Source organism: Choristoneura fumiferana, chromosome 12, assembly GCF_025370935.1.
Source record: "Choristoneura fumiferana chromosome 12, NRCan_CFum_1, whole genome shotgun sequence".
Classification (NCBI taxonomy): Eukaryota; Metazoa; Arthropoda; class Insecta; order Lepidoptera; family Tortricidae; genus Choristoneura; species Choristoneura fumiferana.
The window spans coordinates 16,568,391-16,585,295 of record NC_133483.1 but is presented as its reverse complement, the minus strand read 5'-3'; the positions used below and the strand labels follow the sequence as shown (position 1 = coordinate 16,585,295).

Sequence of the window (16,905 nt, the reverse complement as noted above, 5' to 3'; positions counted from 1 at the left end):
AGTTTCTTAAGTGCGCAACTATCGCAGTTTCCGAAAATACTGGCTCGGCATTCTAATTCCTACGTTCGCTACCTAGTGCTTACTTATACTTAGCCGGTAACCTAATAACCCGGCCTCGACTCGTTACTCTAGTACTGCTAGGTGCGGGTGTCAAATTTCGATGCACGTCGCTTATCGGCGGCGATTGCGGACTTTGCGCCGGTGCCTCGTTCACTGCTTGCTCCGTTTGCACTTCGCTGTCATGGTTTAGTACATATGCGGGCTTTAACCTATCTATCGAAATAAAAGTTTTTCTCTCTGGTAGCTGTAACTGAAATACCTTATCCGTCTTGTTGAGGACCTTATATGGGCCATCGTACGGTGGTTTCAATGACCTTCGAACTGTATCATCGCGCACAAAAACATAATCACACTTTTTAAGTTCCGGGTGTACGAAAACGTTTTTCGATCCTCTATTAGTTTGAGGAATTGGTTTAAGCGCGCGTATTGAACTTTTAATCCTAGCAACTACACTATGTGGGTCGGTTATGTCCTCTACCGGCGTACTATCGTAAAATTCCCCTGGCAAACGCAATGACTGACCAAACGTTAACTCGGCTGCGCTTGTCCCGCTATCGCTACGGTAAGCTGCCCGTAGACCTAGCATGACCGTAGGTAGCTCATCCACCCACGAAGTATTCGTTACTCTGGCCATTAACGCCGCTTTCATACTTCTGTGGAACCTCTCAATTTTTGAGTTGCTTTGTGGGTGATAAGGGGTAGTTCTAATCTTGTCAACCCCTAAAAATTTCATTAACTCTTTAAAAAGGTGACTTTCGAACTGGCGCCCCTGGTCACTAGTCAACCTAACCGGGCACCCGTAGCGAACTATCCACCCGTCGTATATTGTTCTGGCTACTGTCTCCGCGGTGATCTCACATATCGGAAACGCTTCCGGCCAGCGGGTGGCCCTGTCTATTATCGTAAGTATATATCTATGCCCCTGGGGCGTTGTAGGCACGGGCCCAACTAGGTCCACATGGATATGCTTGAACCTACCTATCTCTTTGAAATTTCCTACCTCTGAAAATGTATGTCGATTTACCTTTGCCTTCTGACACGGTATGCACGCCCTTGCCCATTCGGAAACGTCCCGGTTCATTTTCGGCCAAAAATAACTTTTACATATCATTTTGCGTGTTGCTCTAATCCCCGGGTGGCTTAATCCGTGCATACTGTCGAATGCTGCCCGCCTAAATTCTTGCGTGAGATATGGCCTAGGTGTCCCTGTACTCACCTCACAAAATATATTTTTATTATTGTTTGATAATGCTACCCATTGAAACTTTAAACTAGCCGATGGCATGTTATTGCCCGATTGCGTCATACGTTCTACGTATTCGTCGCCTGCATGCGCGTCGGCTAACTTATCAAAATCTATAGATGTAGGGCACAACACAGTTTCTATACGCGATAGCGCATCGGCTACCACATTCCGATCTCCTTGTATGTGACGGATATCCGTAGTGTACTCACTAATATATGCTAATTGCCTGGCTCTCCTCGGGGTCTCTTTATCGCTCCCTACTTTACTAAAAGCGAAGGTTAATGGTTTATGGTCCGTGTAAATTGTTAGCTGCCGTCCCTCAAACATATTTTTAAAATGAATTACTGACAAATAAATAGCTGCCAACTCGCGATCGTAAGCACTGTATTTTTTTTGCGCTAATGTTAATTTTTTTGAAAAATAACCCAAAGGCTGCCATATTCCATTAACCTCCTGTTGTAGTACACCAGCGGCAAAATTATCTGACGCGTCGGTCCACAAGGACATCTTAGCGTCTGCTATTGGGTATGCTAACATGGCAGCGTTTCCCAAACTTTTTTTACAACTACTAAATGCCTCAATTGTGGACTCCGTCCAATTAATTACCGTTTTGTCTTTTTTCTTAGCGTTGCGTAAATACTTATTTAACTGTTCTTGGTGTTTAATTGCTTCAGGTATATGCCTCCTATAAAAATTCATTGCTCCGAGAAATCTCCTAAGCTCGTCCACCGTTTTCGGCCTGGGGTAATCCAAAATTGCTTTTACCTTGTCCGGCAATGGTTTTAATCCTTCCGTCGAAATATCATATCCCAAGAAATCAAGTCTTGTTTTTCCAAAACTACATTTCGCAACGTTAATCGAAATACCGTATCTATGAAATCGTTCGAAGATTGAACGTAGGTGCTCGCGATGCTGCGCCTCGTTATCGCTTGCAATTAAAACATCGTCCAAGTAACCATATACAAAATCTAAACCCTTTAGCACGGTATGGTCCATAAACCTTTGGAAACTTTGAGCACCATTACGTAATCCAAAAATTAACCTGGGAAATTCAAATAGGCCAAAAGGTGTTATTATCGCTGTTTTTTGAATGTCGTCTCGGGCTACCGGAATAAAATGGTAGGCTCTGTTTATGTCGACTTTACTAAACAGTTTTTTTCCTGCCATTATATAAGTAAAGTCTTGGAGTCTCGGAATGGGATACCGATCCGGTACCGTGATGGCGTTCAGCCGCCGGTAATCCCCGCAAGGTCGTAACCCGCCGTCCTTCTTGGGCACCACATGTAAAGGACTTGCCCAAGCGCTGCACGAAGGCCGACAAATGCCCATTTCCTCCATTAAGCGAAATTCTTCCTTAATTTTTTTGTAGCGGTCGGGGGGTAACGGCCTTGCTTTAGCGAATACCGGCGGCCCGGTTGTCTCTATGTAATGCACTACATCGTGTTGTGGCGCCTCCCTAAACGACGCCGGCTTTGTTATCTCCGGAAACTGCGATAACAACTCATAATACGGATGATCACCGCTTATAGTGCTAACTGAAGGGCCTTGCATATGCACCTGTACCACATTAGCATTGACATTTTTAAGCGTACTTTGATCTATAAGCTTACCTGCGTTCATATCCACCAACAATTTATTCTTGCTTAAAAAATCCGCCCCTAGGATCGGCTGCTTCACTTCTGCCAACACAAACTCCCACTGATATTGTTTACCGAGACCCAGATTGAGCGTTAACACTTTCGTCCCGTATGTTTTAATTTCGGTCCCGTTTGCCGCGAATAACTTATAGTCCGCGCACGCACTAATACTGCGCTTATCCATTCTTGGCAACACCGAAATGTTCGCTCCAGTGTCTACTAAAAAACGGAGTCCACTAACGCGATCACTAACACACAGACGGCGACTTGGAAGTATGGCGCAGACTTCCGTCCTTGACTGCGCCACGCCTTCTAGTTTTCCGGCATTGGGTTCCATGAGCAGGGTTGAACGCATTTCGCGGCTCTCTCCCTGAACCTGAAGTGATAGAAGCATAGCCAGCCTGGGTCATTAGGTGTCCGCCTAGCTCGCGGTCGCTCCTCGAACCTCTGAAGTCGCGGTCCTTGCCCGCCTCGCGCGGTCCTAACCCACGGCTTGGGTTTCTCCACATTTCTTAATCGCACGCTTAGCTTCGCTATTTCATCGAATATCCTCTCGGCGTCTGTGGGTGCCGTTGTTCTTGACGTACTTGCCCCTCCGGCGGTACTCTCAGCTGCCTGTGCCACTGCTGCAATCTGACCAGCCCTAGTAGCTTCCAGTACGTTGTCCGCAATCACTGCCAAATCGTCTAAATTCTTCGTCTGCGTCGCTGACAGCACCGCGCGGACCGTCGCAGGCAGTAACCTTTGCCATAACACTCTAATTGTATCTTCTGGGAACTTATCACGCCCAAGGTCTCTCATTCGCCGCAGAAGTTGCGACGCCTTTTGATCGCCGAGTTCCATCTCCACCATCATTCTCTCTATCTGTCGGTCTTTAGTATCCTCCAATAAGGTGAGCAGCGTTGCTTTTAGTGCCTCGAATTTCCCGGTATCCGGCGGCTTTATCAAAAAATCCGTAATTTGCACAATAACTTCCTTGGGCAATTTCGACACCACCATGTCGAATTTAGACTCATCCGACATCTTCTGTGGCGTTAGTACCGCTTCCGTTCGAATAAACCAGACGCGTGGCTGGTCAACCCAAAACTCTGGGATGCGCGATGACACGGCAACCGCCATGACCTCGCTTTTTTCCTCGACCGGAATATTTGCCTTCTCCATTTATTTATTATTTTCTTTTCGCGCGTTTAACTACCACGGGGTCACCACTTTAGGGATACGTTACTTTCCCTAATTGGATTTGAATAAAACACTGAATTAATTTTGACACTTATAATAAAATAACTTCGACCGTCTAATTACATGTCCCATTAACGACTAACTACCTGACACGTCCCTGCGTCCCACTCCTCCTGCCGCGGCCCCGCATATCCCAGTGCATGTGCACTTGTATATGAGATGACGCAGCAAAACCTGTCCCTATAGGTGTTTTATACAGATCAGTGATTTTCGAATTTTTCCCTATAAGTAGGTACTTATTTGTACTTATGTTATGTATGAGGCCTTATTTTTGGCCAAATTTCATTATTTTGTATTTGAAAGAAAGAAAGAAAATACTTACATTTAATCACAACATAAGACAACAATATTAAACATTTCCATGCGATTCAGGGAAAAAGTGTCTTGACGGACATTAATGAAATACTTCTTTAGGAAAATAAAAACTTATAGTGAAAATGAAATTTTTAAGAAAAAATATTATGTTTAAAATACGGACAGTCAACATCTTTACCATGGATTCGTTATACTTGCTACCTCCTAAATAATCATTTTTCTTTAGGTATTTCTATTTTCTTTTGTGGTACGGAACCCTAAAATATTTAATTTACTAACGACGATAGGATTAGTTAAAACGTGTCCACTTAAATAATTCGAATTGGTAGATATCATTTAAAGTAGCCAGTGAAGACACCCAGGCCAGAGGTACAGAGGTTAAAGGCTTATACCTATAGCCTAGTGGTTAAATCTATAGTCTCTCAAGCAGATTGACGCGAGTTGAAAAAAATGAGATCTTCAGGATTTTCTTATTAGTTGTGTCATAAGATTAAAATACCACCAAATTTCAGGTCTCTAGGTCGGAAGTACGTATAACCTATTTTTAGTTACGATTATTTGTATGGAAATACATTTTTAATTATCTTTTGATTGCGTTGATTTAGAAGTTTGATTTTTTCACGGCTTTAAGGGGTAGCAGAATAAAGTATCAATTTCAGCTTGATTTTTTCAAAAGAAAGAAAAAGATCTTAACAGACGGACAGACCGACGGACAACAAGTTCCGTTTTTCCTTTTGCGGTACAGAACCCTAACAAGGTGACCTAAGTCCAGTTTTAATTACTTTTATGAGCTTCGCTTAAAAAGGCGTTTGAATTTTTTATCATGTCCGGAGCTAACTCCGCACAGATCCGGCGATTTTACGAAGCCCCGCAGGCACCACCAACTCTCAAAAACATGTTACACAAAGTTCAAGTTAAAAATCCCTTAAATTGCCACAATTACTTGGAAATTCCCCTATTTTTTTTATATAAAAAGAATAAATAACAAATTAACCTCAAAAAATCAGTAAGGAAGTAATTACTTCAGTTATTGTTTTGTTGCAGCAAAATCCGGAACCGGTGACGCGGTCGTCTTGCCTCGAAAACTACGAGTAGGTAGGTGGAATACGATTGTGTTGTTGAATAGAATTTGACGAATCGTCACCTCGTGTTGTGATAAAAGTCCTCACTCAGTATCCCCAAAAACCCCTAAAAATTGAACTCCCTAAAAAATCGCACTTATTTATCCCCTTAATTTGGGGAAAAATCCTTAAGTTGCGAACTGTGGCGCAAGGTACCGGCTGAATTTATGATAACCATGTTTTAATCCTAGCCCTAGTCTCATAATATTCAACGAGCGTAGTCCAGTCTGTCCGTAGATATTGAATTTTTAACGAAGGCCAGGTAGCGAGGGCCGAGGAAAAATGGCCTTGGCATTTTGGAGAAATGAAAATAAATGTTGTAGAGCATGAAGGCTCGGTGGTTTATTCGCACGCCGCCGTCCCTTTACGATAGACGCTGATTTGAGTTAGAAGGCGTCGTAAAAGGCGATTTGGAAATCTTCTAAGGTTAGCTACCTACATTTTATTTAGGTGAGAGTTGGCTCTAGCGTGATCAAGGGAGAGCGAGATTGTCTATATCGCTTCCGCTCTCAAAAAGCGGTATGATAATTTTATTTTTCACTGGAAACTGGAAATTGTCGTTCTTTGCCATCTATCGCTTAGAGCGACCGCTAACTGTTACTTTACCCCAGGGTCGGCGCTGGATCTGTGGTCCTACCATGGAACTTTTATAGTTTCGCCATGTCCGTTTACTCGTATTTGTCCATCCATCCATGGCTTAGCTTGAAGCGGTTAGTTCTAAAAAGCAGTAATTTGGTATGAGTGTATTTATTTATTAAGCATTGGGTTAAAATCACATGATCGAGCTTTTCAAAATGTATGTGCGAAATTACATTTCAAATTTACCACGAATATTGCGGTGAAGTAAAACATCGTGAGAAAAGCAGAAATCTGTGAAGTAAGTCAATGGTGTGTGATAAGTTCAATCCGCACTGAACCCACTTTTATTCTGAGATCCTCTCATTCTCACTTCATTTTCAAATTGATGGGTCTTGTTCTTAGAGGAGGCCTGTGGCCAGCAGTGGGACGTATATAGGCTGGGATGGTATGAGTCTTCCCATTCCTGAGATAGTGGATTTTTAATCTCGAAAGATCGAAAACGGAAAAGAAAACTTTATTGGATCACTATCCTATACGATTTTTCTTTTATAGAGCACAGAATTTTAACCCAAGACGACCAGTCTAAAAATAGCTGTTACTTAATATTTGCCAATATACCTGGCTGATTGTTTTTTGTTATATTACGTTACCTGGAATTTCTAGACATGGAAGAATTATAAATATTAGTATTCACCGACGAAATACAAGTAGGTATAAAAGTTTACTTATTTACATAAATCTTGCATTGTAATGACTTGTTCGGGAGTCTCGTGACTCCATTAATTTAAAGAACAAAGCGACAAATTTAATTAAACACGATCTATTCAAATTTATTTAATTTTAATTACGAATTTAATTATATTATAAAGTTAAAGTATTACAACGCACAAACTGGCTAAAAGAGTAAACACGAAACATTGCAACAAACCATCAAACTTTCACACTAGAACCAACCTTCAGGAATGAAGATGCCTAGGATGAAAAAAGATGATCTCAGGAATGCATGGTGATTTTTTTTTGGATTCCTTGAATTTTTTGAATAATTTTATTTTTACTAGCTTTTGCCCGAGGCGTCGCCCGCGTGGAATTCGGTTATCGCGCTGTTCCCTCGGGAACTGTGCAATTTTCCGGGATAAAAAGTAGCCCATGTCACTCTCTGGCCCATAAACTAAGTTCCGTTTCGACGTGAAAGCCGGACAAACATACAAACGCACAAACACACACACTTTCGCATTTATAATTATTAGTATGGATAGTTAATAATAACAGTATACTTATTTAAGTATAACTTGTCACGACCAAAGTAAACCTTGTTTTGGCAACTTAATAATCACCCCAATTAGCGTTGAATCACCCCAATTAGAATGCACCTAAATCAAATTAATTTGTAGCTACAATTTTGTGCCTTGTTTGATGTTTTGAGACTTAACACTGTCACACGTATACAGAATTTAATAGTCAGCGTTGCCGACGTCGCTGTACAGTCGAGTTCATAAACCTGTGAGCAAATATTTGTTCAAAAATATCTGAACACGACTCTATTGTTAACGAAGAAGCGTGTTTAGATATTTTTGATCAAATTTTTGCTCACAAGTTTATGAACTCGACTGTACCTACCTAATAAGCCGACTAAAATAAAACAATATCTAAATATCAGCTCAATCTTGACATGTGGGTGGAATGACTTACAAAATTTATCAAAATATTCAAACACTCCTACACGAACAAAGTAGAATTAACACACAACAAATAGAAACAAGCAGTGTGAACGAAACTCACAATGTTTCAGGATATGAAGCACGATAGCGATGGCGTCTTGAAATTTCCTCTGCCCATATCCTACCGAACGTCTCTTACAGCGTTGATGTAGGTATGAAAAACTAGCTTGTGTTCGCGTCTTCATCCACGAACAAGTAGTTATAAATATAAATAAAAATTATCTACACCCTATCGACAAACAAAGTGCCTCAATAATTGATCCCTTAGTAAGCCCTTTCAAATGGCAAGGTACTATTCCGGGCTACCCAATTCTGTCATCATCATCATCATCATCCCAGCCTATATACGTCCCACTGCTGGGCACAGGCCTCCTCTCAGAACAAGAGGGACCCAATTCTGTAATACCTATGAATTGATGATTTGTCAACTCATAACACTAGATTTTTGCCATAATTCTGCCTTCATTGTAGGTCCTTAGCTGTTTTTGTAACTAATTTCAGAAAATACAAACGAGTTTTACTCACTGCAACATAAATCGTAATAGTTTGAGTATGTTATAATAGTAGATTGTTCAACAAGGGTCTAAAACAAGTCATAATGACACGAGATGATTATGGCTATAGTTTGAGTGGCATTATGGTTGTTTAGTCTCGCGTTAAACACTTCTTTTCACTTTGATTTTTTTTATTCGACTGGATGGAAAACGAGCAAGTGGGTCTCCTGATGGTAAGAGATCACCACCGCCCATAAACATGCAAATGCGAGGAAAAAAAACAATGTTCTGTTCAAAATTACAATATTAAGTACATTTTAAAAACGTACGCTCGACTAATTGATAGGCCATCTGTTCAAAATTCAGAGCAAAAATAAATTGTTGCGAGTTTTTTTCTTTTCTTTTATTGTTTATAAAGTGACGCTTTAAAAGCTTGCATGTTTAGCCAACAGTTTCAAAATTGAAAACTATTTTAAAACTAATTGGACTAAGCATAATAAAATGAATTAATACTTAATATAATTGAATAGATTCATATTCGTAATCATTTATTGTGTTTCACGAAATTAAATCGTGTTTTTTTATTAAATATTTTTGCATAGTTGTCATTTTGAGGTTATTTCCACGCCCTAAAATTCACAAACCCCGTGTTGGCTGTTTTGGGGTTTCCAACGTAAATTAAAAAAAATACTTTAATCCCTAGATAATAAAAAGGAGCTTTGAGTCCCGATATGCAGAGACTAAAGTAACATTTTAAGAGCATGAGAAATGAAAAAAAAAAATCAAAAATTTCCACGATTACATGGGTATTTCTTTATGACTACGGCAAACCAAACATTATCTTGCAGCAAAAATCTTGCTCGAAGTTAAATTACAGGACGGGATGGTATGCTAATTCAGAAACAGGCAATTCATGAATACATTACGTGTGCCAGAGAAAAAGTGCCTCCATTATACGTCATCCCTTACAAGGGAATATTCATGCGATGTAACTTGCATAGAAATCCACTAAACCCGGTTTGAATATCACTTAGACTACATTAAATATTTGCGTCTGTGCGAAACGTCAAATTTTGGGATCGCACAATTTTGAAGAAATAAATTGAGAATAAGTGCTGTTTAAGAAAATATTGAATAGGTAGGTAGTTATGAATTTTTCGTGCAGTGCACCATGTATTTAATTTGGAATGTTTGTTCATTCATCCACTTTTGATGATCGGATCGATTTAAATAGGTACGGATTTCAATGACGCAGGAATTATTGTTATGTTAGTTTTTAATTAAATATGTTAAGATAAAATCAAAGTAAAAGTACCCATTAGTGTCTCATTTACTATTAAACTATTAACTTTACTAAATCAATGATTGTGAGACCGTATCTAAGTACTTACAAAGATTATTCTTAACGCACGGTGACAAAACGCGTCAAAGTTAAAAATACTACAAAGGTGTTATTAAATTAAATTTAACAGCGTTAGGTAATCATGAGGCTCATGAATCTGTATACTTTGTACCTACCTTTTTCCCAATACGCTGTAATTGCTGGTCTTCCACCTTTGAGCAACAATACTCAGTTTTCCCTGTTTTAGGACATACTGGTTGTAAAATCTTGTAGTGTAGGATTGTTGCCTGTTGAAAATATAGGATAGCGGAAATAATTGTTTTTTTTTACTGATTCTGTAAAATAAATGATTGGATAGGTCTTTTAAAACCATTAGGGGTTTGCTAAGACGATTTTTCGATTCAGTGATATGTTTGCGAAATATTCAACTTCAAAGTGCAAATTTTCATTAAAATCGAGCGTCCTCCCCCCTCTAAAATCTAAACCGGGTGTGTTTTTTTTTTAAATTTAGGATTACCATCCTGTGTAAGTATATCAAACTTACAAGGAAAACTATAACGGCTAAGTTTTCTTGGGGTACGTATTATAATGTATAAATTTAAAATATATATCGGTTGAAATACATACAGTTGAAATACCTAAAATTGAAAAATATAATGGTTAATATAAATATTAATCAAAATTCATAAAGCACGTTTTTCATACTGGTCGAAATACATAAAATTAAAATGACTAAGTTCACAATGTATATGTTCAGAATATATACAATCAGAATATATAATAGTTGAAAGAAATAACAATTAAAATTCCTATAGTACGTTTTTCATAATGGTCAAAATACATACTATATAATGCCTAGGTTCATCATCTCCAGTCTATTCACATTGTATTTACATGTTAAATTCTGAAAAATTAAGGACTGTAAGACAACCTATTCAGGGTAGTTAAGGCGCTTCGCGCCTGGACAAAACTCTAACCTAACCTAACCTATAAGATACCGACTGATCGGAATCGGTATTGTCTAACAAGACCTTGCATTTTAAACTAAAGTCAGATCATAAATAGAATAGAAACTATGACCAAAACCAGAATTGTAATATATGCATTTTTCTTTGTGAAAATTCAGTGTCTAGTATGTATTTCAACCATTATAGAAAACATACTGTATAAATTTTGAAAGTATACTTTATGAAAATATGCATTTTGTGCCATATGACTAAGAACCATTATGCGTTGTAACCATTATATATTTTGACCACTATGCATTTCAAGCTTATGCTTTTAGAACTTATATCAATTAACTTTATATATTTTGATGCATTATATTTTATAATTTTCGGTATTTCAACTGTATGTATTTCAACCGATATGTATTTTAAATTTATACATTATAATACGTACCCGTTTTCTTGAGAATTATTAGTAGTTTTACTCTTAAATAGCAACCCAAGGTATAAAATATACCTAAACTTGGAAGATTCCGTATAAAATACGAAATTCTTAGAAAAATATTACTTAATTTTTTCGTAATGGCTACGGAACCCTATTTTGGGCGTGTCCGACACGCTCTTGGCCGGTGTGTTTTCGTAAAGTGACGCTTTAATTAAATGCTTGGATATTTAGCCAACAGATTTCAAACTTGAAAAATATTTTAAAACTAATTAGGCTATGCATAATAAAATTAATTCATCCTTAATATAATTAAATATGTTCATTTTCGTAATCAATAATCGTGTTTCACAATTTTTTTTTTTTTTTTTATATTTTGCACACTTGTAATTTTGAGGTCATTTCTCCGCCATAAAAATTGTCTAAGTATACACAATAAATGAAAACCGCGATAATCCTCCATTCACAAACACCGTGACTGGCTGTTTAGGGGTTTCCAGAGTAAGTAAAAAAATATTTTAATCCCTAGAGATTAATAAAGTGCTTTAGTTCCGATATGCAGAGACTAAACTAACATTTTAAGAGCATGAGAAGTGAAAAATTACTTGTGTGTTAAGCCTAACCTACTCCTTACAAAAAATGTTTTTCGAGTTTTGTTATGTTTCAACTTAAAAAAAAATATGTTTACCTAAATACAATCGTCAAATTATAAAAAAAAACATACTAGAAATTCGCGTCAACTGAAGCTTGTCTAAATTTGTCAACGTAAAGCTACCTGTCTCTACCTACGGTTCGCTGTCTCACGTTCATCCCATAAACTCGTGTCGATCATTTAACTACTTATTTTTTTCCGCTCCAATTGGAACTTTAACAAAATACCTATAACAGCTTCGTCTGCTTTAATTAAAACGGAATCTGGACCTAAGCCTCTCTAGCTCAGCCTCAATTAGAGGAAACCCAGATTAAAAAAGGTTTCGGTTTCTTTAAAATGTATTGTTACCTACTAGGTAATTATGAAATATTAAAAACTGGCCAAGTGAAAGTCTGAGCCCTACCCTGCTAATCCTTAGTAATCGTTACTAACATTATTGTTGCAAAAGTAACACAGTCCGTCCTGTCCGTCCGTCTATTACCGCTTCATGATTAAACCACCGAACCGATTTAGATAATGTTCGGTATGGAGATATTTTGAGATCATGGGAAGGACAAAAAAAAACTTTAAGTATACCGGACAGCTGCATAATTCCTGTAGGATAGCGATAAACTAATTCTTGACAAACAAATTGCGATCAAAAGCTAGCATACCACAAGTAACGAAAAAAAGAAGAGAATTAAAGACCTTCAATAAAGTTAAGATTTCGGCATTTTACATTTTATTGTGATCATAGCCGGATTAACTGGATCAATTCCCGAACAGAGACGAAAGGGTTGAAAACAAAGTGACACAAACTTGTACGAAAAACAATCAGACGAAACAAGCAAATGTCAAGCAGCCAGCCAAGCAAAAAATTGAACTGAGCCTCAAGGGAAACTTAAAAATTGCCTCTTGCAATATTCGTTGAAAAGGATGAGAAAAATGGCTTTTCATGGGTATCCCGTAAAAGTGCCAGGGACGCGATGCTCTTTCTAGAATACCTGTTTCACTTTCATAGCTTCTTATTGAAATGCATTACCAAGCCCTAAGGTTTTTTAGGGTCGCAAAATGTTGATAACTTCGTATACTATAACTTCGTGTTTTTATTGCTGTCTCAATTAGTTTCAGTAAAATTCGGTAAACTAGTTGAGAAAGTAAGATAAAGATAAATTTCGCGAGAAAATACGATGGCAAAACGTTATACACTACACCCGAGCCTTCAAATTACTTAGCACGTTTAAAAAAGGTAACCATTTAAACTGAAACTCTAATCGTTCGATGTTCAAGGCAGTTTGCGCCCAGTTCAAAGGCTCGGGGAGCCACAGAGCGGCCAGTAATCAAAGTACCTAAGCGGGCAGCTCAGCAAACAAAAAACAAAATTAAAAACCGTCCTACCAACTTCTTGGCGCTTGTATTATTTCCTAAGCTACACGCAAAGCAACAGTTTAGCTATAAAATACTTTTTTAACTCTCGTTAAAAGTTGGGCTTTGTTTGGTTTCACGGAGTTTTACATGGTTGGGTTTCGCAGTTGAATAAGTTGCGAAAATTTATTCGCAGTTGTTTTTAGAATTTCACAGTCGCAAATAACATGAACCATTGCATTTTTATGGCCGTTACAGACGAATTTCATTTGATTTTGCGCTGAGTTGCGTGTCTCAAATCAATAACAAAAGTAACTCTATGTTATAGAACAGTTCTATACGGGATCAGCAAAAACTTCGCAGAGCAGATATTTTGTAGTGTCATGAATTTTATGTTCCTTCTCTGACATTTACGTATGCAAGTCGAATTTATGGCATAGGGAAAATGGGGAAGGCTCCGGCTCTCCTTGTCTCGTATTACTCGGGTGAAAAAAGTCTATTTCATTTTGAAAACAAATATTAACTTTTCATGTGCTCGTACCTATAGCGGTATCCAAAATTAACGAGCTCTCTCGTACAAATTTGAATGGAAATTTACCCGCTATTTTTGCTCGTCAGTATATTTGAGCAAAGGAACTATTTCTTTTTAATCTTTTACGTAAAGGTTTCATTCTGACACGGCTCATGTTCCAGTGGAACACGTATTGGATTAGAACAGTGCAGGAATATCCGATATCGTTCTAACTGCGTCCTAGCATTGTGGAGCACACCCTGCGAAACCAAACTCTGTGTACTTGTAGCATCACACATTTTACAACAGCAATATATGTGCAAGGTACAGGTAGGTATGTAATAAAGTTTACATGCAAGGCAATACGTAGGTACGTTTTAGTATTCATTTTTGTATTTGAACGTTGGTGATTGTAGTTAAGAAGTACCTAGTAGTTTTGCCAGCGCTAATTGAAGCAGTAAAATTCGTGATATTATGCTATTTTCATGCAAGTGCACTACATAATACAAATTGTACTGAAAAATAACAACAACAAGTAGTTGAGTCCTGAAGTCATTGAAAAGTTTCGTTCTGTGGAGACAATCTTAGGTAGACCTTCACTGGAGTTCACTTCCAGATTATTGGTAGGTCTTGTCACCGGACTTACATAAGTATGACGATTTTCAGCTCGATACCAGGATGTGATCAGTAAATGGTTTGCAAATTTCGAAACATTACACATAAAGTAACATATTTGCGAACGGTACAAATTAAATAAAAGTTTGTAAAAATACTTAACATTTTTGCAAGTTGTACTACATGTGTACCGAATTTTAGTTTCCCGCCACTAAACAAAGGTAGACAAAAAGGTTGAACCCGACCGCGGCTGCAGATTACCGGCTTGTAATTTCCGTTCACCGTGCTCGGAGTTGAAATATCCGAGATCGCTGGCGAGCCGCCACCGAACGGAGATTTGGTTGTTTCTCAGCCATTTCGGGAACGGTACTGGCAATCGATAGGTACTATAAAATGTTAAAAGAGTGATTGGCAGTCTGTGCATAATGGCGCATAAAATGTAACGGTGGCGTGTAGGTGTTTATCGAGGAGCTGGAATAGCGACTTTAACATGCGCTTAAAAGGTTTTGTAACTATAGTTTATTTTAGCCAGAAAAAGATTTCAAGATTTGGCAGAGGAAAGGAAGGAAGGAAAGAAAATAATTTTAAATGTCCTGTAGGTATAGGTAGTGCCAACAGAGTTGAGGTTCCGCACACAAGAACATGTCATGTAATGACAGCGGGATTTTAACATTTACTCATTCAATTCATTCATTCTCCTTTTGTGCTATCAAATCAATTCTTCATGTGGCACTACCTATGATGATAATACATCTAGCGAGTCTGCAAATGGTAAAACCCTTTTTCTCCAACTTGGTTGGAAATGTTCTCATTAATGTTGGAAAAATCGACCGGGAAGACCATCGTTATAATATGCGTTAATGCGATAATTAATTAAAAAAAAGTGGCATTACTTCCCGGACTTTATTATTGTGCAGATTTTTTACTTTTAATTTCATCCAAGACCGAAAATTCACCAAACAGCCAGCCAATTGTCCAATAGTCACGTACAAAACCCGATATTTATAAAAAAAACTTTGTTTTCTGCGTTTTGCTACTTTTGGATCAAGTTGTCTAAGTAAATAAATTATTATTATTAGCTAATGCCTATAATGATTCTGTCTAAATAAATCATAATAAGGTGTATTTAGACTTCATTATCTTCTCGGACTGCTAAATATTTTGTAACAAAAGTATGTTTTTTAATGTTGTGCGTTTAGGAATTGCCGCTTTAACTAAAAGGAAAATGTATAATATTTATATTTACTAATCCTATAACTTTAATTTTTAATTTATTTTAAAATTACATATTTATTGGAACCAAATACGATTCGACTCAATCTTTAATATCGAAATTGAGGGGGAACGTGATTAATTTTATCAAAGATTCTGCCGTGTTATTTTTACGAAAATAAAATGAGTTCTACTTGTGATGTAGTGATGAAAATATCCTATTGGGCACACCACAAACTCCTAACTCGTAGCGCAGCATCTTTTATTAGTAAGGTGTATTTTTTTTACTATTAGTGTTAATTTTGTTTAGATTGTAGGTAGATTGTTATATAAACATATTGTATAACGTTTTAAACTTTCGTGATTCTCACTCATAGTCAAAATACCACAAACGGGACTTATCACGCTATTATTACACAAGTAATATTTACCTCGACGTTTCGGCAACGTTACAGTTGCCGTGGTCACGAGTAGACTGAAGTGTGGGGTGTCAAGTCTGCCTAGCAGCGCGAGTTCTTCGAACTAACCGCACTTGATCACTAATAGTGCCGGCACTCGTATCACGAAGTACGTATCTACTCGTGACCACGGCAACTGTAACGTTGCCGAAACGTCGAGGTAAATATTACTTGTGTAATAATAGCGTGATAAGTCCGGTTTGCGGTATTTTGACTATAAACATAATTGTATCGAATAAATATAATGTTTTCGTTTTAAGCAGCGATAGGAATGTAATTTCGTGCCTTTTCCCGCCCTCTGCAGTAATATACTTTTATTTTATTTCCTATTTCGCTCTGCAAAAGTAACCTTCGCACGAATCCCATTACTCCAGCAAGACCACACGTTACAACAATGGGATTATGTCTAAAATCCCTAAAAACCGTTTATGCCTGTCAAGGGAGCGACTCCAAAGGAGTTTTAATTAATTTGCCTAGTTAACGGCGCGCGTGCGTGTCAGAGATAAACGTAAAAGGCTTGCCAGATGTTAAATTGAAAAGTCTTCGGGGAAAATTTTCGTAAGTGGGCATTTTTACTTTAAGTGACGAAACATTTTTTTTCACAATTAGGTAATCCTGGGATCTCCTTACTCAGAATCATTACATTTGTTCAACTCAGGTTTCACCTTTTCATTTTATTTGACGGATAAATGTGATGCCGTCTCCGTCTATATGAACAAAATAACAGAGACGGCATCACATTTATCCGTCAGATAAATTTAATCAATAGATGATGAAACAGGGGGTAGTGTCATAAAATTTGGCATAGTTGATTTTAATGCAACCTCAGCGAGGACCATGGTTTTTTTGGTAATTTCGTGAAATCCATTTTTTTTGTTAAATTGCTAAAATTTAATCGCTTACGCCAGGGGTTTACTAATGTTTTGGCGAAAATCATTTCGCAAATGATTAGCTCCCAAACTAATTTATCCCA

The 16,905-nt window shown here is 37.8% G+C and overlaps 1 protein-coding gene across 1 annotated transcript; it reads right to left on the bottom strand.

Annotated features, from left to right (window-relative positions):
* Positions 1–3,255: 3,255 nt before the first annotated feature.
* Positions 3,256–4,324, bottom strand: LOC141433636 (uncharacterized). The gene has a single exon (XM_074095741.1). The coding sequence runs from the start codon at positions 4,102–4,104 to the stop codon at positions 3,256–3,258; it is 849 nt and encodes a 282-aa protein (XP_073951842.1). The 5' UTR covers positions 4,105–4,324.
* Positions 4,325–16,905: the final 12,581 nt, after the last annotated feature.